Source organism: Bactrocera latifrons, unplaced genomic scaffold (assembly GCF_001853355.1).
Source record: "Bactrocera latifrons isolate USDA-ARS-PBARC rearing strain unplaced genomic scaffold, ASM185335v1 scaffold_117, whole genome shotgun sequence".
Lineage (NCBI taxonomy): Eukaryota > Metazoa > Arthropoda > Insecta > Diptera > Tephritidae > Bactrocera > Bactrocera latifrons.
Window position 1 is genome coordinate 935,275 of NW_017534597.1, and position 23,332 is coordinate 958,606.

General features: G+C 35.6%; 5 protein-coding genes across 6 annotated transcripts in view; 2 read left to right on the forward strand and 3 right to left on the reverse strand.

Annotated features, from left to right (window-relative positions):
- LOC108978093 (E3 ubiquitin-protein ligase RNF123) overlaps positions 1–4,561 on the reverse strand; it is a 7,932-nt gene extending 3,371 nt beyond the window's left edge. Inside the window, exons 1-13 of the mRNA XM_018948226.1 lie at positions 4,398–4,561; positions 4,019–4,265; positions 3,560–3,705; positions 2,953–3,438; positions 2,617–2,886; positions 2,474–2,556; positions 2,212–2,411; positions 1,830–2,145; positions 1,703–1,769; positions 831–984; positions 568–756; positions 389–502; positions 191–317 (exon numbers count right to left, since the gene is read on the reverse strand). Of these exons, the coding sequence (XP_018803771.1) occupies positions 191–317; positions 389–502; positions 568–756; positions 831–984; positions 1,703–1,769; positions 1,830–2,145; positions 2,212–2,411; positions 2,474–2,556; positions 2,617–2,886; positions 2,953–3,438; positions 3,560–3,705; positions 4,019–4,265; positions 4,398–4,561 (2,563 nt within the window). The remainder of the gene's footprint in view (positions 1–190; positions 318–388; positions 503–567; positions 757–830; positions 985–1,702; positions 1,770–1,829; positions 2,146–2,211; positions 2,412–2,473; positions 2,557–2,616; positions 2,887–2,952; positions 3,439–3,559; positions 3,706–4,018; positions 4,266–4,397) is intronic.
- A 617-nt stretch (positions 4,562–5,178) lies between these two features.
- Positions 5,179–8,316, forward strand: LOC108978085 (E3 UFM1-protein ligase 1 homolog). Its single transcript, XM_018948199.1, has 9 exons — positions 5,179–5,368; positions 5,426–5,624; positions 5,695–6,165; positions 6,264–6,594; positions 6,665–7,115; positions 7,180–7,324; positions 7,386–7,551; positions 7,624–7,971; positions 8,044–8,316. The coding sequence occupies exons 1-9, from the start codon at positions 5,292–5,294 to the stop codon at positions 8,181–8,183; spliced, it is 2,328 nt and encodes a 775-aa protein (XP_018803744.1). The 5' UTR covers positions 5,179–5,291; the 3' UTR covers positions 8,184–8,316.
- Positions 8,317–8,485: 169 nt separating this feature from the next.
- On the reverse strand, positions 8,486–13,920 carry LOC108978084 (PAX3- and PAX7-binding protein 1). Of its 2 annotated transcripts, XM_018948197.1 has the most exons (14): positions 13,558–13,920; positions 12,993–13,399; positions 11,603–11,837; positions 11,349–11,528; positions 10,868–11,186; positions 10,611–10,800; positions 10,413–10,536; positions 10,165–10,353; positions 9,950–10,098; positions 9,684–9,888; positions 9,316–9,508; positions 9,095–9,254; positions 8,862–9,025; positions 8,486–8,795 (listed from the first exon to the last, which is right to left on the reverse strand). In XM_018948197.1, exons 1-14 carry the CDS (start codon positions 13,781–13,783, stop codon positions 8,744–8,746), a joined length of 2,793 nt encoding a protein of 930 aa, XP_018803742.1. In that variant the 5' UTR covers positions 13,784–13,920; the 3' UTR covers positions 8,486–8,743. The 2 variants fall into 2 exon arrangements, with proteins under 2 accessions (XP_018803742.1, XP_018803743.1); XM_018948198.1 differs by lacking the exon at positions 13,558–13,920 and having other exon boundaries at positions 12,988–13,069.
- Positions 13,921–14,380: 460 nt separating this feature from the next.
- On the forward strand, positions 14,381–17,932 carry LOC108977815 (arrestin domain-containing protein 17). Its single transcript, XM_018947738.1, has 6 exons — positions 14,381–14,495; positions 15,767–15,922; positions 16,080–16,291; positions 16,377–16,748; positions 16,828–17,095; positions 17,165–17,932. Exons 1-6 carry the CDS (start codon positions 14,381–14,383, stop codon positions 17,314–17,316), a joined length of 1,275 nt encoding a protein of 424 aa, XP_018803283.1. The 3' UTR covers positions 17,317–17,932.
- An 82-nt stretch (positions 17,933–18,014) lies between these two features.
- On the reverse strand, positions 18,015–21,003 carry LOC108977807 (sorbitol dehydrogenase-like). The gene is made up of 5 exons (XM_018947725.1): positions 20,616–21,003; positions 20,500–20,533; positions 19,728–20,416; positions 18,356–18,477; positions 18,015–18,289 (listed from the first exon to the last, which is right to left on the reverse strand). The coding sequence occupies exons 1-5, from the start codon at positions 20,943–20,945 to the stop codon at positions 18,100–18,102; spliced, it is 1,365 nt and encodes a 454-aa protein (XP_018803270.1). The 5' UTR covers positions 20,946–21,003; the 3' UTR covers positions 18,015–18,099.
- Between the last annotated feature and the right edge of the window lie 2,329 nt (positions 21,004–23,332).

Here is a 23,332-nt window from a genome sequence, read left to right on the forward strand (position 1 = left end):
GTGTACACTTGATCTGGATGCCGGTACATGAAAGCTGTCTCTTATACACATCTAGATGTGTATAAGAGACAGGTTGTTGGGTGTGGCAAAATAAAAAAAATTAGAAAAATATAAACCATATTCATAGAGAAATATAAAACTAACACCCGTCTAAACTTTAAAACTTATTTAAATTTATGTTTCACAATACCAGTTATCTCAAACTGAACATAGAGATCATGATGACTAAAATCCATTACAGTATCTAATAAAATTGGCAGTATATTGACATACACTTCAGGTACAAATGAGAACAAGGGACCAAGTTGTGAGGAGGCCTTTAAGTAGAAGTACAACAGAAACGAAATTATTTTCTTTACCAAAAATTTTTTATTTCCCACCAGCTTACATTTAATGTATGCAGCGTTTTTTCCAGTAACCACACAATGGTCATGCGGCGTTGTTTGCCCAGCGCTACCGCACGATACCAAGTCTGCTTGCGCGCCAATTCAATGGAACGTTTCTACAAAGCAGTCAAATATTGTTGAAATTTAATTTAATTTTAGTTTTGTACAGAATTCAACTCACCGCGAACACATTTTCACGCTGACTAAATTTCTGCTTTAGATCTGAAACTATACTGGAATGATTTTCATTCATACAAACACTAGCATGATCTTCCAACACTTTCAATTTGCGCTCAACATCCTCACGATAGAATTTGGTTTCGCGCAGTACCTCATTTAATGCCGCAATTTCATCACGCACCGATGATATCTGCATAAGCAAGCAAATTTAGATAATTAAAATAATTTGCAAAAACTCAGAATTTTCAAATACAAAAAACGCACCTTAACAATATACTTGTGTCCGACCGAATAGTAGTAGAGTACGCAGATATCGAACATTTCCGAGAGCGAACTCTCCGTATTGCTATTACCAGGCGATGGATCGGGCACAGGATTCAAACGCGGATTGAAGAAATGTGTAAAGGTGGCAGCAGGACTGAAAATCAGCGAAGCAAGAAAAAACGTTAAGTTCGGTTGCACCGAAACTATGAAACTCTTCAAAAACGAAAAAAATTTCCATACAAGAACGCAATTTTGATCGGTCAGTTTGTATGACAGCTATATGCTACAGGATTCCGATCAGAACAATAGATACGGCGATTCTAGTGTTACATTGGATAATAACGCACGCCAAATTACAGGAAGATATCTTGTCGAATAAAAAAGTTTTCCATACAATAACTTAATTTTGAAAGGTCAGTTTGTATGACAGCTATGTGTTATAGAGTTCCGATCAAAACAATATATTCAGAGATTGTAGCGCTGATTTGAAAACTAATGCGTGCCAAATTTCGTGAATTTATCTGATGAAATAAACAACTTTTTCATACAAGAACTTTATTTTGAGCGTTGAATTTGTATGACAGCCCTTTGTTATATTTGTCGAATATCGGCAATTCTCACAAATGAGCTGCTTCTGTGGAAAAAAATACGTGTGCCAAATTTCAGATTGATATCTCAAAAATCTGAGACTATTTCGCTTATATACAGACAGACGTGGCTCAAACGACTCAGCGCGTTGAGCCGCTTACTTATTTATATATTTATTTTTTTATTTTATAGGGTTTCAGACCATCTCTTACAACTACAAACTTCGTAACAAACTTAATATACCCAATTAATGATATAAAAATTAGTAACGTAAATATATTTACCCGCCCTGCGCGCCTACTATTGCGATATTGTTAAGATTTGTCGTTGTAAGAAACATACTTGGATCAACTGAAATAAGAGAAAAATTTAAAGCATATGTACATAAATATTTTGTATATTATAAATCACCTAGCTCGCCTACACGCATCATGGTACGATCCTCTTCCAATAGCTCATGGGCGCGTTCAGCACCCAAATGTGTCGATATGTCATTGCGATGCACCTTACGTAAATGCGACAGCACACCACCCACACGATCGAAATGCTGATACTCAAATGTACCATCGAAAAAGTACTCTGGTCTGACCTCAACTGTTGCGGCAGGCAATTCACGCTCAAACAACAACTTTGTTGCATCGATGAGTATGCAAATAAATGATAACGCCACTGTGGAATCCATCGGATGCATTATGCTAGATTGCATAAGGAAGAACGAATGGAAAGGCTGTAGGACAAAATGATATGGTATTGCAATTTACAGGCAAAATAATATGATCTTTTGTTTCTTTACTCGCTGCTCCATACTAAGGTCCATAACGTAACGACGCAATTTGGATATAAATATTTTTCGACTTGACGGCGCCAACTCGTCACCGTCCGTGTTAGTGAGTAATAGTATTAGGAGATTTTTCTGCGCATTATAAAGGCTTTCGGTGGCTTTAGCTATTTTCTCAACTTGCGCCAGATATTTTTGCTTCGGACCGCCAACACCTGTTAAGTGAAGAAATGATATGAAATAACATTCGATTAGGTGCGTTTTACAGCAGACAAACCCTCTGTCCAAACAATCGGATCGGGCACTAGTTGCTGCATATATTTATATTCAGGTGGGCGTATATACATTAGTAAAGCCAAACTAGAAAGTAGCTATGTTAGAGCATTATGTAATAAGTATCGTTTAAATAAAATTGATTACCAATGTTTTTTGAAAAATTTGTACTCCAGATATGTTTTTCTGGTTTGTGTATGCGTACATATGCATGTGAGTATAGTGATGGCATGCTTTTGCTTTCCATAATCCAGCGCGGTATGTGTGTGTGTATATGTAGACAACAGTGCATTCGCCAATTTACGCATAACATATTTCACTTCCTCATTTTCCAAATAATTCCACAATATAGATAGCAGCGCACCCAATGTGCTTTCAGGTGTGCCCGGTATTATAGCCGGATCCTTATCGGTTGCACTACAAACCAACATTATTAATTAATTAAAGACATTTTGCTATATATATAAGTAAGTGTTAACCTACTTTATAGTCGTGCACAAATTTATAATATGGGGCAGCAATTTGTCCTCGATGACGTATGGATCGAACAGCACATGTGTAAGCTTCTCAATCAGCAGTGTTGTAAACACAACATATACTGTTTTCTTAGTGGATATTTTACCTTCAATGTGATCCTTTTTCTTACAGGTCGGATTGTGTGCTAACACAGACGACAAATTTACTAAATAACCAATCAGGAGATCAGCTTTTTGTAGGCGTACAATTGGCTTCGGTTGTATTGGCAAAAAACCTTCAACAGGATATTTAAAGGGCATATTGCCGAAATTTACTTGTACACCTTGATTATAACCAAGTGAAACGGCAGGAAAAAATGATATACCAGGACCACGTTCTAGTTTGGTGAAAGCAACACCCATTGTATGGCCATTGCGAAAATATTCAATTTTTTCATTTTCAACATCGATGATGACACCAATTATATCGCCAATTTGCCATTTATCGCCATATCTAGAAAGCAGAAAATAAATTTTATTAATTTAAAAAAAATTATGAGGAAATTCATATTTATATTTTAAATTACGCATCCCATGCTTCAAACATACATATGTATATAGACACACATACTTACTTTGATGTTGAAATATGCCATATCTGTTGCTTGCTACCATCATAGCCATAGCTCCATTTCGTATCGCCAACGCCGCTGTTTTCATTAAAAGTGCATTTGTTGGAACACCAACCGATTTGCATTACACCTTTACTATGAAGAAGAACCTATAGGTATTTTACATAAATATAATTTTAACATGAAATTTGTAAATATCGAACTAAAATATTATCATTAATAAAAAAATATCATCATCATCATCTAATGCCATAACTTGTAATTTACTAAAAGTGAAATAGCCGCCAAAATGTCCTGTGGTTTTTAACCTACTTAGTAATACGTTCAACTCAAGGTCATTACCCTTCGCTATTGTCCGATTAACTTCTCCCACCACCCACCTCATTCCGGTATTGAGGCCTCGAATTTCGTGTTTCATTGAATACCCCATAAGCCCGTTCCAACATATATTAGTTTGCTTACCTCATACATCCAGCGCCCACCATAAACGCAAACATTTGCTTTAATAGTATTGAAACTACCCTGTGAACGAAGCGATAGCCTATCGGCTGATATCCGCACTGTCGATGTAAAATCAATATCACAAATTGTCTGTTCTGGACCAAGCCTTGAGACCATGTCCACGCGCTGCGTTTTTATAGCATGTACACTATTTAATTCTATGACATTGAGACGTTCGTTTAGCCAATTCCTTACAAGGACCATTTGCCTACAGTAAAATAACGTTTTTTATAGTATTGAAGTAGAAATCAGACCTTCGCTACCGAATTGCCTTGAATTAATGTGACCATCAGTTTACCCGGCGGCAAAAGGCATTCATGTGCAATACTTTTAAACTTACTCAGGCAGTTTCATATCATCTAATTTAGGTGGCTTTGGAGTATCTTGAGAAGCTGAGCAACCAGCCTCATCGTCATCATCCTCTGGCTGTTGTTTCTCAACCGTACTAATCTGTTCGAAAATATCCTCACCGAAAACTTTTACAAATAATTTTGCTATTGACATAATTTTGTATGTGCACTGTTAATACATTTGTATTCCAAGCGTTTATTCGCTTTATTCCGAACAATTTGATAAAATAAACTATATTTTAAAAATGGTTGAAATAACGAATACGACTTTTGTTTACCTTCGAAAATTTGATTTATTGAAAAATGCTTCTTCTCTGTTGATGCGGTAAATCACAATGGATAACTTGTCATTATAGGATTTACAGTAAAGGCCTCATAAGTACAATTCCACTGAAATATAAAATATTTATACACAATGATAATAAATAGTATATAATTTACTACTCCAATTTATAAAAATTTTTGGTAAATGTGTGTAATATGTATACAAAATGCCAATAAATTATTTACTCAATATTAGTCGGACGTAACAATATTATTGCTGTAATATTATAAAAATCAAGGTTTCATTCTATTGGCTATTTGGCTGTATATGGCCATTTGTAACCGGCTYCTTTTATATAAAATACATATATATATGAGTGAGAGCCCTAACGGGCTTCGAACAACTGCACAATGATCTACCAGTCACGCACTTAATTACCCATGGCAATTAGCATATTTTGACACATATCGCTTCTTCCAACTGAGAAAAGTTCACAATGAATATAATTGACGACGTGTTTATTTTGCTATTTCTTTAAAGTGTCTATAGTTGTGGCAGATAAAACTTGTTTTGCACGAAATATTAAGGATTATTATTATTAAAATATAAAATATTCGAAATGAGCGCTGATTGGGATGAAATAAAACGTCTGGCTGCTGATTTTCAGAAAGCCCAATTAACATCGACATTGCAACGGTATTTGCTTATAAAATAACTATAAATAAATGCAATTTCACACACAAATATTTATAGGCTTTCCGAACGTAATTGCATAGAAATAGTTACTTTATTGTTGGAAAAAAATTTGTTACAAGCTTTTTTCACCAACGATGGCAAAGAGTATATTACACCAGATCAATTGGAACGCGAAGTGCAGGACGAACTATTTGTGAACGGGGGACGTATTAATCTAGTCGAAGTCAGCAAAACGCTTAATGTTGATTTATCACGAGTTAGTTGAAAGCATTTGAAATTTTTATAACAATATTGTTATACTTCTGATCTCATTTTCATATCTGTAGATAGAAGAAATTGCTGGTCGGATTGCTGAAAACGATCCTGAGATACATTTTATGTTGGGTCAGTTAATCAATGAGCAATACATCACACATATCGCAGAGGAAGCCAACGAACGCCTCGCACAGAAAGGCGAAATAACTGTTTCGGACCTGACACAGCAATTTGACTTGCCTTCGGATTTTCTGCAGCATGATGTTATGGAAAAACATTTGGGCAAGATCATACGGGGTCGGCAAGATGCATCCAATCCCCGTGTCTTTTTCACCCAAGCGTATATTCAACGTTGCAAAGCTAAAATACGTGGCGCTCTCAAAGCTATTACTCGTCCAACCAACGTAGCAACCATTTTGCAACAAATCAATGTTCAAGAAAAAATTTTTCATTCTCTATTTGATGAGATTGCACCTGCCGGTCATGTGACATCAAAACAAACAAATGCACAATATATTCCAAATATCTACACAAAAATGCAAGTAAGTAAATAGTAAAATGAAAATCAATTAATATAAAACTAAATAACATTTGAGCCACATTATTGTTATAAACGAATTTGAACATTGTTATCTTTTAGGCAGACTGGGTAAATTCATTTTATAAGCAAAACGGTTTTCTGGAGTATGAGAGTGTTGCTAAATTGGGTGTTTCTGATYCGAAACAGTTTATACGGAAACAATTACCCAATGAGGACATTATTTACTTGAAACGTTGTGCAATTGGCTCTAAAATAATCGATCTCACTGTTCTAAGTTCATTAAATGAATGTAGTGCTACTAAAAGTTACGTTGACTTGGCCACCATATTACCATCTAACATGTCAGAAGAAGATATAGGAGAGATATTTGATACGATAATGGCAAGGAAAGGTGCCACGTCTAGCAATTTTGTTTTCCTTCAAAGTATCGGTAAGCACAATATTGTAACTATTTATAATAATATATATTACTAATGAATCTTTTTCGTTACTGCTGACAGTATTCTCGCAGCAATATTTAAATGATCTTATACAACCCTGTCACGAAATAGCGCATGCAAATGCCAAAACTGCAGTTGACAGCGGGATTTATCAACAATATCTAGCTGAAAAACAGCTATCAGGCAAATCAGCGGCTACACAGGAGTATGAGGATGATTCCAAAATAGACAAGCGAGAGGAGCGACGCAAAAAGGCAGCCTCAGGAAAAGCTGGTGGAGGTAGTCAAGGCCGTGAAACTAAAACTAAATCGACAAAAAAGCATCAACGCGGTGGACGTGGAAATGCAGGCGATAGCGATGATGAGCAAGAATTACGCAGTGGTGCAAGCAAAAAAGGTGCAAAGTCTTTCGAATTGGTGAAGTTGGTTGAAATTGTAAATATTATTAACAAGCCTTTGGAGGAGGAGGGATTGGAATATCTCGCAGACACTATAGCAGCACTGCATCATAGGTTCGTTCTAGAGCAATGCGTAATTATTTTTTTTTCAATAATATAATATATTTTTAATTCATAGTCAATTAAATCAAGTTGCATTGGCGAAAGCGCAAGAATTGTTTGAAGCAACACCACAAACAAATCGCAGACAAACGCATGCAGCAATACAAGAACGCATAAATACACTGCTCGTTGATCTGCGCTTATATGAGAAGGGTTTAAAGGTACAGAAAATATAAGTTTTATTTCATTGAAACATTCAATAATATTGACGTTTTTGTGCAGCTCCTACCAGCCGATGTACAGCCGCAGATTGTCAAATATTTGCTCAAATCGCTTGGTAATGACATTTGTAATGAATTGACCACCTATATCGCCAGCGAATGCAATTTAAATACGAAAATAACTAATTTCAATGTGGATCAGCGCAACAAAATAGCACAAGAGTGTGGTCAGTGCAGAATTTCGTACTACTTTTACTTTTTTTTATGGTACTAATTATTTATTTGCCTTCGCACTACAGATCCAGAATACAAGGCAGCCTTATGGGAAATCAACAAAGCACTAAATAAAACAATAGATGACTTCGTTTTGGCTACTGAAGCCGTATTAAAAACATGTAGCATGATAATTAAGAAGGTCGATAAGAAAAAGGATCGTCAACTTATACTTCAACACAAAGAGAAATTGCTGCAACAACTACACGAAACTGTAGAGCCTGCGTTGGTATTGCACTTGGCTTCCTTAATACTGTTCACAACAATAACGGGTTGTATTATACACGCTTCCGGTAAATTCGTCGCACAATTACTTGCTTTCATACGTCCCCAGTTAAGTAATGAGCAAAATGATCAACTAATGCAATACCATGGTGAGCCGGAGCAAGCACTTTCTTTTCTATGTACATATATATTCACTATGCTTAACCGTTCTCTCTTCACAGATCTTGTTTTGAAATTGTTGCAAGCGAAGGAAGACAGCGACGAAGCGAAAATCATAAAAGAGCAATTACAAAGTCTACAAAATGCCATTAAGGAGTTGGCGGCTTGCTATGAGAAGCCGGGTACTTCCAAACCTGAATGATTAGTAGTAATCTAATTAAGTGTTCGGTATTCGCATTTTCTGTTTTTATATAAAGCAACAATTTTAACTAAGGTTGCGAATTTTTTAATTAAAAACATTTGGATTAAAATTAAATTTTTTTTCAATTCGGTGTTTGGGCGTAAAAATGTAAAGATTATTTTTAGTTAAGATTTTCGGAGTTATAAAATAAAAAAAATTTAAATCAAATGCTAATTCAATTATTTTTGTATACATTATTTATATTATTTGCAACCCTGTTTTTATCATATGCTTTATTTGCAATAAAGTCATTTGCGAGATTCTACTAGTTATCGTTGTTTATTTATTTGGTTATGGAACGACGAGTTCGAATTTCACAATGCTTAATTTATTTGGAGTTTTGAAAAATTTCCTACAGCTAATGAATTAAATATAATATTATATAATTATATAGCTAGGTCAACTACAAATATTTACATAGTGTGTATCCTACAAATTAAGCTGCAGCGTTGTGCTGATTTTAATAATACGCGAAATTGTTGCAGTTGCAAACTCGTTTCAGTACGCAAATTGTGTGCGAATTAGTAGCTATGTAACCGTTGCAGTATTTGTTTTGCTTTATCACTAGTTTGTCTGCAATGAAAGCATAATATTGAATTCAAATTTTGGTTTTGCAAAGATTTTCTAAAAAATATTTACATAAAAAGTGGATTATTTGCATCGAATGCGTCCAAAGTCTGTTTGATGTAGGTAATTAGTAACTGTAAATTCTGCAATGTCTCCGATTCCGGTTGCAGCCAAACTGTTGGCAATGTATTAACTATAATGTAGGCTTTAGTTATTGCATCGTTGGCTGTGCAAACCTATAAATGTACAAAATATATTAAAAAAAAAAAATACAAAAATGCAATTTTTTAGCATGTCACACTTACCCGCATTGCAAGCAATAAATAGCGATTGAGTAGTAAACCGATTGCCATTTCACGCAAGGGTTTGTCTGCTAGAATACCCTGCCAGCTAAGAAAATTTCGAAACAGTTTTAGTCCGCTACAAAATTGACGTTGGAAAAACGAAGTTTTTGCTTCTTGTACTCTGAAAATTTTAAATAAATGTTAATTGGGTTACATTAGGATGTGAGGCTCTTAATATTTACTGTTTAGGGAATATCGGTATGAAGACATCGTTCTCCAAAGCTAGCTTCATTTTTTCTAAAATCTTTTCAAATAATTGTTGCAACTGTTTTGAACTATCCTTAAGTGGAAAATCGCGTGCCAAACGGTTTATAAAACCAATTAAACGTAATGTCTGCGTTGTTGATAATGGATCCCAGSATTGATTCACAATATCTGCGAGTTAATTTCAAAATCATATTATTTAAATGATATTATACAATAATACTTTTTATATAATTGTTAATGTTTACGTTTGATGTATATATACATATTGATGCAACATTGATTCACACAAAATCTGCGCCAATTCTGGTACCGTAGAACCAATCGGCTGTTGATGCATGCTTACCTGTCATTTTGGGTAATACAATTTTCTCGATAATCGTTGGCACCAAATTAATATCGGGATCAAGTCTTAAAGTTGCTTCGGTTTCATCTTCACCACCAGCATAAAGCATACAAGCTGAATACCAGTTCATTTTCTCAATATCTTTATATTCATCGAGCAGTGGTGACCAGGAGAGCATTTCCAAACGCACAATAGGACCGAGAACCTAGCGTGTTAAAAACCAAATATAAGATTAAATGAATTTCTACAAATGCTTAACAACTCACCTTAGGCAGACATAGACTAACAAAAGCATCTTTGTAAGATTCAATGTCAGTTTTGCGCCAAGCATAAAATTTCATTAATATCAATTCGACTTTATAAAAGTCATCATTTACATCGTTAAATATTGCCTCTGATTCGTTTTGTATTTGCTCTATTTTAAATAAACAAAATGATAATTATATAAATATATATTTAATATCAAAAGCTTTAAAACTACCTAAGTTAGTTTTCAATTGCTCCTGATAGCGATCCGATGTCTCATCATCACTAGACATGCCATCTAAATGTGATGTTAGCAGTTCATTTTTTTCACGTTCACAACGACGACGCGTACGTCTGCCTTCGCGCTCCGCGGCACGTCTAATTTGCTCCTCCGATTCGGGTGCACGCCGCGAGCCAGCAGGTTCTGAAAAACAATTAACAATTGTAATACAACAAAAACTTTAAAGCACTTTTCACATATACTTGAAGCCTCTGCCATTTCCTTGGCCTGATCGCGCACATCTTGACGGCGACGCTCAATAAGAAAGTTTTGATGTTTTGAATATACCAGCAAAGTGCGTTTCTCCAATTCATTGATGGTTGGTGTCTATAGTGCAGGTTAAATAAAATATTAATATTGCATATTGTTTTATAAATGTAAATAAATCTTAGTTTACACACCTTTTCCGTCAGACAATCCACCAAATCGGCAGCATAGCATTTAAGTTCTTGATAAAAACGGTATTTAGCTGCCGCTGTTGGCGCTTTCTGTGTACAATCTAATTCCTCTAACTTCAATATCTTCAAATCATTTACTATACGTTCAATATCACTCATGTGTTTTTGGTTAACCTCTTGTAATTTCGTCAAACTGTAATGTAATAATGAAAAGCCTTAGCCAGTTTGCTCTAGTACGTTGGTTTATACTAATAAGTTACCGTGTACGTATTGCATCTTGTATCTCCTTCGGAGTGCGCATAGAAGCGGCTTTAACCTTTTCCTTTTTCGGCTTCGTTGACCCGCTCAATATTTGTTGGGGTTTCTGCAGAGCACTCTTAGCATAGGCTTGTTCCAACAGCGTCGAAGTCGATTGTTGTTCTGGCATATATTCTAATGCATTGGTAGCTGCAGGCTTTATCATAAATCGTGAGAGCACCGCATCATGTTGTGCACTCACCAATTGGGCGCCGGTTACACCTTTACGTATTTGTTGATTCTCCCACTCATGCATTTCGCGATCGGAATCTTCATCAGAATCTAGGAGTAGAAGTAGAAAATTTTGGACTTCCGTAAATTGTTGTTTCGAGCATATATTTCATTTTTTTCTTTTTGTGTGTAAAAAACCACAATGAATAGAATGAGAAAAAAGTGCGTTGGCTTTTAACTGTTTTTTTTTTATCATTGCGCAGCGCTACATACAATCGTTGTTTTCCACGGCGTAAAATTGTTCACGTCGCTCTTCACGTTCCTTTTTGGCAGTCGCAACTGTCATGTCCATACGCTCTTCGTCATCAGAATTATCACCCTCCACATCTTCACGTGCTAGCCGGCTGCCTTTCTTCACTGGCTCTTTTGGCTCCTCGACTGGTATAAAATCGCCTGCGTGTGCATAAACATTTATTTATTAGTAAAAAATTCAAGTATCATTTTTTTTTAATCGGAACTTAACTTACCTTGTTCTCGCGCTTTCTGTCGACGTTTGCGTGCAGCGTGTATCATTGCGGCATCGGGTATAGAACCACTTTCTAACATTTGTTTTAGGTGTTCGGGCTTTGAAAAACGATGTTTTCCCTCACGCTCATCTTCATCTGCATCCGGTCCATCTTCGTCTGACATGTCGTTGCGACCAGCACAAATCGCTGCGCGTCCATTAAGTATAATTTCTGGTTCAGATTTTTTAACAACAAGCTATGAAAGAAAAAAACGATGTTAGTACATTTTAATGGTTTTCACGTAGCGAATTTTAAATAAAAGCGAAAAAAAAAAACAAGAGATGCCAACTTATTCTTAAAAATCATTCTCCAAATGGCTTAAATATATTAAAATTAATCAACAATTTAAATAATTTACGGATTTCTATTAAAATAAACTGGACAGCATAGAAAAAATATAAACTGAAGTTTTTGAGAGGAGACTGATACATAATAAATGGGTAAGAGGTTAGTGTTAAAGAAGGACCTCTGTAGATATCATATTGGTATAAAAGATATAAAGGTATATGTATAACTTTTTTAAATACAATAAATTTACGCATCTTTTTCAATAGATATGTTTTCAAGATGAGGATATTTCAGAAAAATTTTTAAAATAAATTTTTATAGCTCTTACTTAATAAATTGGCAACTCTTAATATTAGTTTAAGTAACGCTTAGCATTATATAACAGCATTAAACAGCACATATTAGTTTTAATTAAGTATAATTAAAAAATATTGCAAAAGCATATGTGCTGTTTTGTTACTTTAAAAGTTAGTTTTGTAAATATAAACAATGATCTTAAATCAAAAACTGCATAGTTATTTTAACAAACGTTTTACAATTTTATACAATAATTTTGGCAATCAATCAATCATACAGTCCGAAAGTATAAAACTTTATATAATTTATGATGATAAATATTCTCCACTTAAAATTACTATATTGGTTAAATATAATAATTTTAATTGATATTATATATTTTTTACTACATTTTTAAAGGAATCATTTCGTAATCAAACGCTGCCAAAATATTTCTCTACTTTATGCATTTTTCAAAAATAGGTAAAAGAACTAGTTACTTAAAAGGAATTTTATTCAAAGAAACAGACAGGTTTTAAAACCTGGTTTTTGGAAATCTTACAACCCGTTTTTTTCCATAACCGGCAATGTTACTTTTGTCAGCGACTACGACATGATTCCCCCGCTTTTTTCTCATTCTAATTAGTTCGAAAACGCCCCCAAGTACAATGTGTGTACAGAGCGTTGCGTGAAAAAAAAGCTTTTGAAGATTTTCTTCTTTTTTTTTTGTAACTTGTAATTTTTTATACAAAAAAACATGTAGGGAAATTGATAATAATAACCTTACCACAAAGTCGTCTGTGCGTATTTCTGTTTGGATACTATCAGATTTTTTACTTTTACACTGTTCAACAGCAGATGCTGAGGCAGTGCCTAGGGACTTTCCGCTCGATGCTAATGCTGTTGTACCCTTATATTTATTACTTGATGTAGTAGTGGAACCTAAATTGTGAGAATAATTACTACTGCCGTTAGTAGATTTTCCATTCTCAGAACGTTCGTATGACTGTCGTTCACGTTGTCGCCCAATGGAAGCACCACCACCATCACCACAATCACTGTTACCAACGTCTACAGATGACTGTGTATTATGGCGTTCCTCCTTACGCTTTCGGCGTCGCTCTCGATCCAACATGCGCATAATTTTTTTACTGTTTGACGACTTTCGCACCTGAAATACCTCGGTATCTTCCTCTGAAATTTATATAAATGTACATATATATATATTTTAATATAAATGTGTGTACTTGGGTAATTTAATTAATTTAGTGATATTGATTTTGCATTATCGACAATACAACTAAGCAAATATCAATATACATGTATGTATGTACATACAACCTAAAACTTACCATCATCTGCAAAACTTAATAGAGCCTTCGTTTTAGGTTCTTCGACTTTATCTGCTTTATTGCCAGATTTCTTAGGGCCGCCGTCTTTATTTTTTTTGTTACTTTGMAAAGATTGCTCCCCATCGATCTCCACTTCCATATCATCAGCCGCATTTTCATCCTCTTCGTCTAGAGCGCTTGAAAAAACACGCCTCTGTATTTTCTTTGGCTTACGAAATAACGACATATTTTTCGGTGTGAACCGTACACGAAGCAGCACTTTAATTTTATATGTTAAATAAATAAATCTAACTTTTATATGCAATAAATTTAAAGAAAAAATTAATATAGAACATCTGCAACAATTTTGCAGTCTTTATATTTGACGTTTGTACAAAGCAGTGTAGGGTTATCAAATCTCAATATATTAAATAAATAACCGTGCCAATTATGACTTATGTGTGTTTGGTAATCGGATTTTTGTTACGCGCATTATAATAATCTAATTGATATTTGAAAATGAGAGTAGTAAAGCCATATTACAAAATACTTGCAGTATTCTTTGCAAATATACTTCAAAAATGTTTAGGAAAAAGGCTTTTTACGAAATAAACTGTTGTCATAGAGTTACTGTGTCAATTTCGCCTCCGAATGGGTGAAGTACGGCAACACTTGGGAAATCATTTGCTGTAACGTCTGCTGCCACAAATGCAGGCAATGTTGATTAGTTGGGTGTGTTAAATAGTCCAGTGCTTTCAAGAGTAAAATTCTTATAAGAATCTAAAATTAAATTCGCGATTCGCATTCAATTCTAACTTGAATTTATTTTGTTGTGTCAGCTAAAATGGGACTTAAAGGTTGTGAAATTCAATTAGATAATCCATGGAACACATACTATGCGGGACAGACCATTAATGGACAAGTGAAATTAACTTTTGATTCAGCGAAAAAAGTACGAGGTAGGATCATCGCAAATTATACGCCCACATATGTACACACATATATATGTAGAAACAAAAATAAAAATTTCAAATCTCGCAAAGATTACGGTTCAATTGATGGACAGAATGTTATATTAGTTATATACGAATTAATACAATAGTATTTATTACTCATCTATGACGACATAAGTTGAAACGTATCGCATCATTTTCATTCGTGATGCACTATGCATCTATTATTAGAGGCCATTGTGAAACAACACCACCTCCCTATTTTGAATCAGCAATTGCCGGCTCTAGCGCACAAATACATTCTTATTTTGTATGGCCAATCACTTCGATATGTCGAACGATTGAAGAAACTTGAAAAAGCGGTTTCGTGCTATATTTTTGTTACTTTTTATTACCTTTTTGTTTATATGGGACTGGCAGTGACCTCTACAGCACCCAAATTCCTACATATGTATGTAGGTACTTAGTTACATACCTACTATGTATACATATATGTATGTATGTATGTATGCTTATATATTTATTTATTTGTGCTAATGTGATATATATTCATAAACACAACAACAATTTAATATTCATATTTAGCTTATTATATGCGGGTGTCTGTACTTGTTTGCCATATTTGAAAACAACCATATCAATATTTTTACATACAAACAAACAATACAAACTAATGTAGAAAAAATCCAGACGAATTCGCATACAAATCGACTTTCGCCCCAAATGCACAGTGGAATTTCAAGTATTTTGTGTATTTCTAATTATGCTATTACATACTACGCATACATATTGTTGGGTTAGCTAGTCGTGTTGTCACAAAAATCAGCATCTTATCTCGCATAGCTGCTGTGACTGGTAACTCGATTTAATTTTAAGTGTACCCTTTATTATAAGTTCAAATTCTTGCATATAATATTATTTGTAATTAAGAGTATATTTTGCTGTTTATAGAGATAATATGTTATCTAAATTCTAATGAGCATTATTTCTTTTGTGACGAACCACAGTCAACGAATATTGTGAATCAAGATGCGAATGATGTCATCTCACTTAGTTGACATGCTTACATACAAAAGTATAGTATGTATGAGTTGCTGATCAGCATTAAGCATTGCTGTGGTGACAGTGAAGTAATACCATTGAATTATTAATAGAATTTGCAAAAGGGAACAGTCGCTATTTAATTATTCAAATTGTGTAAATGTTTGTTTAATCAAAAGTATATATCTTTTTTAATGATTTTCTTTTTACTTAAAATATATTTCGATACCCTTTAGGCATTATAATAAGGTTCCTGGGCGAAGCTAATACTGAATGGTCGGAGACAAAAACCGTGACCACAAGCGAAGGAAAGACTGAACAGGAAACGGAAACTTTGCGCGGCCATGAAGAGTATTTCCAAATACAGTACTATCTTTTGGGCGGCAAGAATAGTAAGTAAACAACTAATAAACAATAAAAAATTCAAAATGTATAAAGAAAATGCATTTGCTGCATATTGCTTATTACAATCAGCCTAAAATTATGCAGCAACTTATATTCTGCGCCAAAAAAAAATTGCCAATTTTATGTTTACATCTCTCAAACTAGGTTCCGAAACTGAGCTGCCAGCTGGCACGCACACTTACCCCTTCACATGTGCATTGCCGCCTACATTACCCTCTTCATTTGAGGGTGAATTCGGTCATGTACGTTACACTGTTAAGGTAACGCTAGATCGTCCATGGAAATTTGATCAGGATATGAAAATGGCTTTCACCGTAATCTCTCCAGTCGATCTAAACGTCAACCCACGTGTAAAGGTTAGTGCCATTGTTAAACACTATGTCTATATGTTTGTATATATAAAATGTTAATAAATATCATTTAAAAAAAATTATCATTTAGGAGCCATATAAACTGGAGTTGGAGAAGAGTTTCTGCTGCTTCTGTTGCCGTTCTGGTCCATTATCGGTAATCACCACCGTGCCGGTGACTGGCTACGTATCAGGCCAAACCATACCAATCACTTGTGAATGCGATAATGCCAGTAATGTTGGCATCACATCGGTTAAGTTTATTTTACGTAAACGGGTCACGTTCCAAGTAAACCAACCGCGTGCGGAAAAGAAACAAAGCAAAATTACAATATCCGAATTGAGCATTGGCCCAGTTGCGGGCGGCGAGACACGCACATTTACGCAACAATTGGAAATACCAGCACTGCCACCAACAAATTTACTCAACTGTGGAATTATTTCGTTGGATTATGATTTACATGTATGTAAACTAAATCATACAGATATATATTGATTTAATATTATACTTTTTTGTAATTAATTCTATACATACTTTCTAGATTGAATGTGACGTCAGCGGTCCCCATCGTAATTTATCTGGTAACATACCAATTATTCTGGGTACAATTCCTTTGGCATCATTTAAGCCACCAGCACCTTATACAGATGTGCCAGCACAAATACCGACACAGCAACAACAAGATCAAGATCCATCATTGGCACCAACGCAACCAGTTAGCCCCGCTAGTCCACCAAGTGATGGTGCGGGTGGTGCGCTTGGCTGGAATGTAGCCGACAGCGCCGGTGGGCAGCTATATCCAAATATACGTAAGTGTTATGCAAAATAAAAAATTAAATGTACAAATAAAATTGATATGCTTTTATTTACCATTTCAGCGCCACCACAATTTGTCGAGACACAGTTCCGTGCGCCAAAAATCACTGGCATTGAGGATTCGGAGCACACAACAATTGTTGGCGATGCTAATTTTGCGCCACGTTATCCAACGTTCCAGTTCAATAATGCGACTGCACCAMCACATCACTAAAATGCGGTGCATGCGAGTGACAGTGGCGCATAAGCCAACCATATGCGACAGCACAATGATATTAATTATTTACACAAGTCTATCTGTTATAATCTTGTGATTTACCATCATATAATCGCACAAACTAAGCATTTATTTGTTTCGCTTGAATTTCTTTGGAGAATTGTTTGAACAATTCAAACCAAAACAACGCTTCTATTTTTCACTAGTTTTTTAGAGCGTACATTTGGCTTCCGTCCGCAGTGCTTGTCAAATACAGTTAATTTCAACCAGAAAAAAATACTTAAAATAAGTAATAAAATAAAGATGAGTGCCTAGAATCAAAATCGTTAGCAGCTCAACAATTATTAGCTTAAATTATTGTAGTAATTTGTATGCCAAGTAAAAGTGAAAAGTGAATTTTTATAACAATTTGATATTTCATATGTATAAAATTAGACGAAACATACAAGTATCGAAATTGAGTTACTTTCTAAACGAATTTACACACACTCTCTTTTATTTTAGTTTCTATACAATATACAAATATGTATAATTATGTGAATCTCAGCTGTTTGAACGCACTGTTTTTATAGTTAACGCATTTCTGTTTTGTTCATTAGTGAATAATTGCCAAGTTGAACAAAGCTAAATATATACTATTTTACATATACATATATACACACACAATATGTATAAATAGTTGGAAATTTTTTATTTTTTGTGAACTCTTTGTTTTAAATTTAAGTCAAGAAAAATTTTATTCAAATATACTCGCGAAATTTTTAATACAACAGCGTTTGCTTACTTGTCAAATGGTTTTTTGTTGTTTTTATCACGTTTTTGCACATGTATAAGTACTTTTATAGCATTGCCCTTCCTATGACGAGACGTGTCAAAAGCTTCAATAGTTTCTTTAATGTCAAAATGATGCGTCACCAGCTTCTTTACACCTGTGTTCTTTGTAGCCACTAATTCTAAAGCAGATCGATAGCTGAAATACATATATAAAGAATATGGTAAATATATTAATTATGTATTGTATATGCACATAACATACTCATTGCAGTAACGGAAGACACCCTTCAGATCCACCTCYCGTGTAAGCGCTTCCATTAGAGGAAACTTTATGTCCGCCGCGCCCATGCCGGTTACTGTGCATATGCCACCGGAACGTGTGCACTTGAAATGTATAGAAATTATTTAACTTAAAGCTAACCTCAAAATGTGATAGAGAAAAGAAGAGAAGAAGAGAAAAAAAGGTTCGCAAACGAATGCCATTGTTGGATACAATTTGACATTTGAAAACTATAAATACTAGAATTTTTCCCTGCAAGATCGGTAAAAAATKGAATTAACTTTCTATAATTGTTGAAACTACCGCTCTACAAATCCAGGCGCCTACCATACCAGGCCATACCATATACCATTATTTTTTCCGATCCAAACGGGGTTAGATCGCCGAAAAAACAGCTCTTGGTCGGATGTAAGTCGAGTCAATTCCGGTGCGTAGAACCGGCTGTCGGGCTAATTGCACTTTTGGTCTGACCTCGACGAAACAGCACGTTTCCTGGACCTCCCGCTAGATGACGTCGACGACAATACAGATAATCCGTAAAATCCTAACGGGGAGTGAGAAACCGTTAAAACAACAACAACAACAACCGATATTTTTTATACTAATCCTACTAAGAAGGCAAAATTGTCCAAATCCATTGGCCCTGATGGAATTAACATGCTGATGCTAAATCATCTAGGCTTGACGGGAGTAAGCTATCTCACTAATGCCCTCAACCTGTCGCTGATACCCGATGTGTGGAAAATCGGAGGAGTGRTCCCACTACTGAAACCTGGGAAACCCRCCAACAAAGTGGATTCTTATCGTCTGAGAACTTTCCTTTCCTTTCCTTTTACAATTTCAAGGTACAACTAAAAACTGAGAAGARTTAAATAAGGGATGGTGTCCTCTCCCCGTTACTGTTTAACTTCTACATCTCGAAACTACCGCAACCACCGGAACTTCACTCCTCACACGATTATTGTCAAAGTACAGAGCCGTCATGCAATCATGTCAGAATATTGCACGCGGGACTAAGACACGATGCCTCTTGATGTTAAGAAGCATAATGAACTCCTCTCCAAGCAGATTCTCCTGCGGTGCTTTCGTAGAAATCATCCCTGCAGTCACCTGCTTGAAGTGGAAGCGCCTTCTAGGAGTATCAATAGGTCCTAAGGTACGCAACTAACTTCAGACATGCACTGACCGTCATTCACAGCGGATGCATTAACACCTTTACAGACTCCCTCTCAGTGAATGGCTTAATTGGAGTCAAAACACCACCCATTGCAGACGAAGAGCTCAAGTTGCCGCTAGAAACGAGAGTAACTCTTGTGCAGTTGTGCAGTTGTGATGAAGAAAAAACTTTGCTTACATAAATGCCCAGCCGCACTGCTTGTTCATTGCCCACACAATCGATTGTTCTATCCGGCCTAACTCCGATTTCTTTAATTAATTTCTTGGCTGCCTCTTGCACATCCATATCTTTGCACACCTTCAATGCGTGGGTCACACCCAAATCCATGGCCAGTTGAAGTCGTTGCTCATTTAAATCGAGAATTGTCGTCGATGCAGCACCCCATGCCTTTGCCACAATATGTGTCACTAATCCTATAGGACCGGCACCTATGATGAGTACATGCGAACCGAGTCGAACTTTTGCGCGTCGACACGAAGCTACACCTATCGATAATGGTTCTAGCAAAGCACCCTCCTCCATTGTCACATGATCGGGTAATTTGTAGCAAAAATCGGCCATATGATTGTAATAGCGACGCAAATTGCCATTATACGGTGGATTAGCGCAGAATTTCATATGCGGACATAAATTGTATCTGCCCTTCTTGCAAAGTGCGCATATGCGACAGCATTCACCCGGTTCGATGGCAACACGATCACCCTCTTTCAAATTATTAACACCTTTACCCAATTTTGCGACAATACCCGATGCTTCGTGTCCCATAATTATAGGTTTTTCCAACACAAACGAGCCGACTCTTCCTTTTGTTAAATAGTGTACATCGGTACCACAAATACCCACTGTGTCCATGGCTAGCAGTACCTCTGTGGAATCAAAAATTATTGTTTGCGTTTTTTATGTTTGTGGAAATGTTGTAGTCAAAGCGATTTGAGTTTGAACGACTTACGTCCTGGTAGTGCTTCAGGTATAGGTGTTTGTTCCTAAAATTTAAAAAAGCTATRCCAGTAAAGATATCCCTTTTATATAGATATGTATAAGCACTAAAATTTGGAATTCGCTTACCAATCGCAAATCTTCGATGGCATGTAGCACTGCGGAGAGGTTATCTTTTCCATCTTTCTTTTTATCTTTGCGGTCCGAACCGCCACCACATGCGAATTTTTTATCCTTTCCGCCTTTTTGCGGCTTTTTGCCGTAACCTCCACATGCGGATTTTTTATCCTTTCCGCCTTTCTTTGCCTTTTTATTTTTGCCGTCGGAACCACTGCCACATTTCGAACTGAAACCTTGTACGTCGTCTCCAACGATTTTTCGCACTTGACGTAAGTGGAAGGCTAGCGTTGGCGCTACACATTTGAACGAAGCYAACGTACGGTATTGACCCAAAATCATTTTTAAAATTTTAAATAAACATTTGTATCTAATTTTTTAAATTTTTTATCCAAATTTAGTTTTTAAACTTTATTGTTATTTTTAGTGTTTATAAATAAATGAAATGAAAATCTTTTAGGAAGTTACTTGATTTGTATTTATGTTTCAATTATATAGGGTGATCCATTCCGAGTTTCCCTACTTTTTTAAAGAGAAAACATAGAAACTTCAAGTTTAATGGGGAATGTTAACTATCATTCCATCCGTTGAGTTCAATTTTTGATGGCTCGTTCGAGCATTTCGACAGATAACTGGCGAATGACAAGCGTGATGTTTGGCTCCAAGGAGTGAATCGAAGCAGGATTGACCGCAYAGACTTCGGACTATTACATATTTCAACAGGAAAAAGTCTAACGGTGTGATATCACACGATCTTGCTAATCAACTAATCGGCCGCTCCAAAACGTGAAATTATTTGCTCACCGAAGTGTTCTCTCAATAAATCCATTGATTGTTGCGATTGTGTGGGATGTGGCGCCTTATTATTGAAACCAAATCTCGCCGAAAGCGCGAGCTTCTATTTCAGCCATCAAATAGTCTGTTAGCATATCGCGATAACGTTCGCCATTGACGGTTACGTTCTTACCAGCATCATTTTTGAAGAAATAYGGGCCGATGATTTCACTGGCCAGTTTGCGGGCCAAACCGTTCTTTTTGCTGGATAAAATGGCAGCTCTTGAATCTCTTCAGGTTGCTCTTCGTCTCAAATGCGACAATTTTGTTTGTTTACATACCAATTTAGCCAAAAATGGGTCTAATCGGTGAACAAAACTTAGCTCGAAAATCTTCTTGGAACTTTTCAAGAGCCCTTAGCTTTTGTACAAGCTGTATTTTGTATGTTTTCACTTTAAGATCTAAGTTGGCCGTTATGATGTAAAATGCTTCAATTCCTTCCATACGTCAGTCTGTGTTGCTGCGAACGCCGCCGCATCGATTCTCCACGGCCTTCGTGAACACTCTCAGTTACGACTTCTATATTTTCTTCACTGCGTGCTGGATGTTATCTATCCGGTCGAATATTATCCAATAATGAATGCTGGGTCTCAAGATAGGTGATGGCGTTTCGAATAGAATAATAGTTCAGTAGGCCGTTATATTATCTCAAAAGTTGGGAAATCTATTGAAAAAGTAGAAGAACTAAAGATTTGAAACATAAACTAACACATATCCAAATGGGAAATTTCGATCGATTTATGAAGTGGTCTTTAAAACTTGTAAGCTCTATTATTGTAATGTTCGCAACTGGCTTCAAAATTGTTTAYGCCAACGGCAAACAGTTAGTGACCAACCTGAAATATGTATCTACTCGTATAATATAATAGGAGCATGAGAAACACGAAGTATTAATTATTTGCACAAACACCATCTGATCAAATTTGACCCGGACAAAACCAATTAAATTGCGCRTGCAAACCAAAACGATAAATATTTTTTCATAGATTGATATAAGCTTTTTCTACATTTTAAGTTCGATCTTCCTATGTCAATTGGCAGCTGGTTGTTTACGATGTGAAAAGTTTGTCAAACTGTTTTTAACAAGGAAAAATAATAGACYATCGAGTTTGTTTGAAATTTTGTGTTTCAAATAAAATCATGGCTACGAAACCTTTGGAAAAGTTGCAAATTGTTTTGGGGAGCCTACTTTATCACGAATAAGATGCCATAAGATGCCAAAAAGCATTCAGTGAAGGTTGAGAACTCGTGAAAATGAGTCTCATGCGAGTCGTCCATACAGCTCAGCTAATACCAATAATATCGAAAAAGTTAAAGAAAAAATGTTTGAAACATGTCTTGTTGGTCTCAGAGAGAAAACTTCCCAATAGCTCTATTGGCTCGATTTAACGTTTTGGAGGAACGTCAATGCTAGACACGTACCAAAAGACCTGAGATACGATAAAGGTATGCTTAACAACGTGACTGAAGACCCTACATGTATCAAATGCACCATTACTGGTGGGGAGGTGTGAACTTATAATCATTATATAAAAATTTGTATTCATTGTTGCTTAAATTAGCTCAGKAATACATTTCTAGTCGGGGTCAATTTTTATTAGGTGGTATATAACTATAAAGSCTCATTATAAAATGCCTTATAACATCAATATGTTACGCTTTATTTCATTTCAAAATGATTTACAATCAACTTAAGCTTTGAATATGTAAAACCATCATATTGTACTTTGAATTATACGTCACTGTTTATTTGATAAGAGAATCGCGCAACATTGCTCAATATTTAAACACTGGGTGGTTTTGACATCGAAATCAGCAACCCATTAACAGCTCGAAAAAAACTACGTAAGTATTGCACGCTCTTCTTCTTCACCACAAGCAATGTCATACAAATC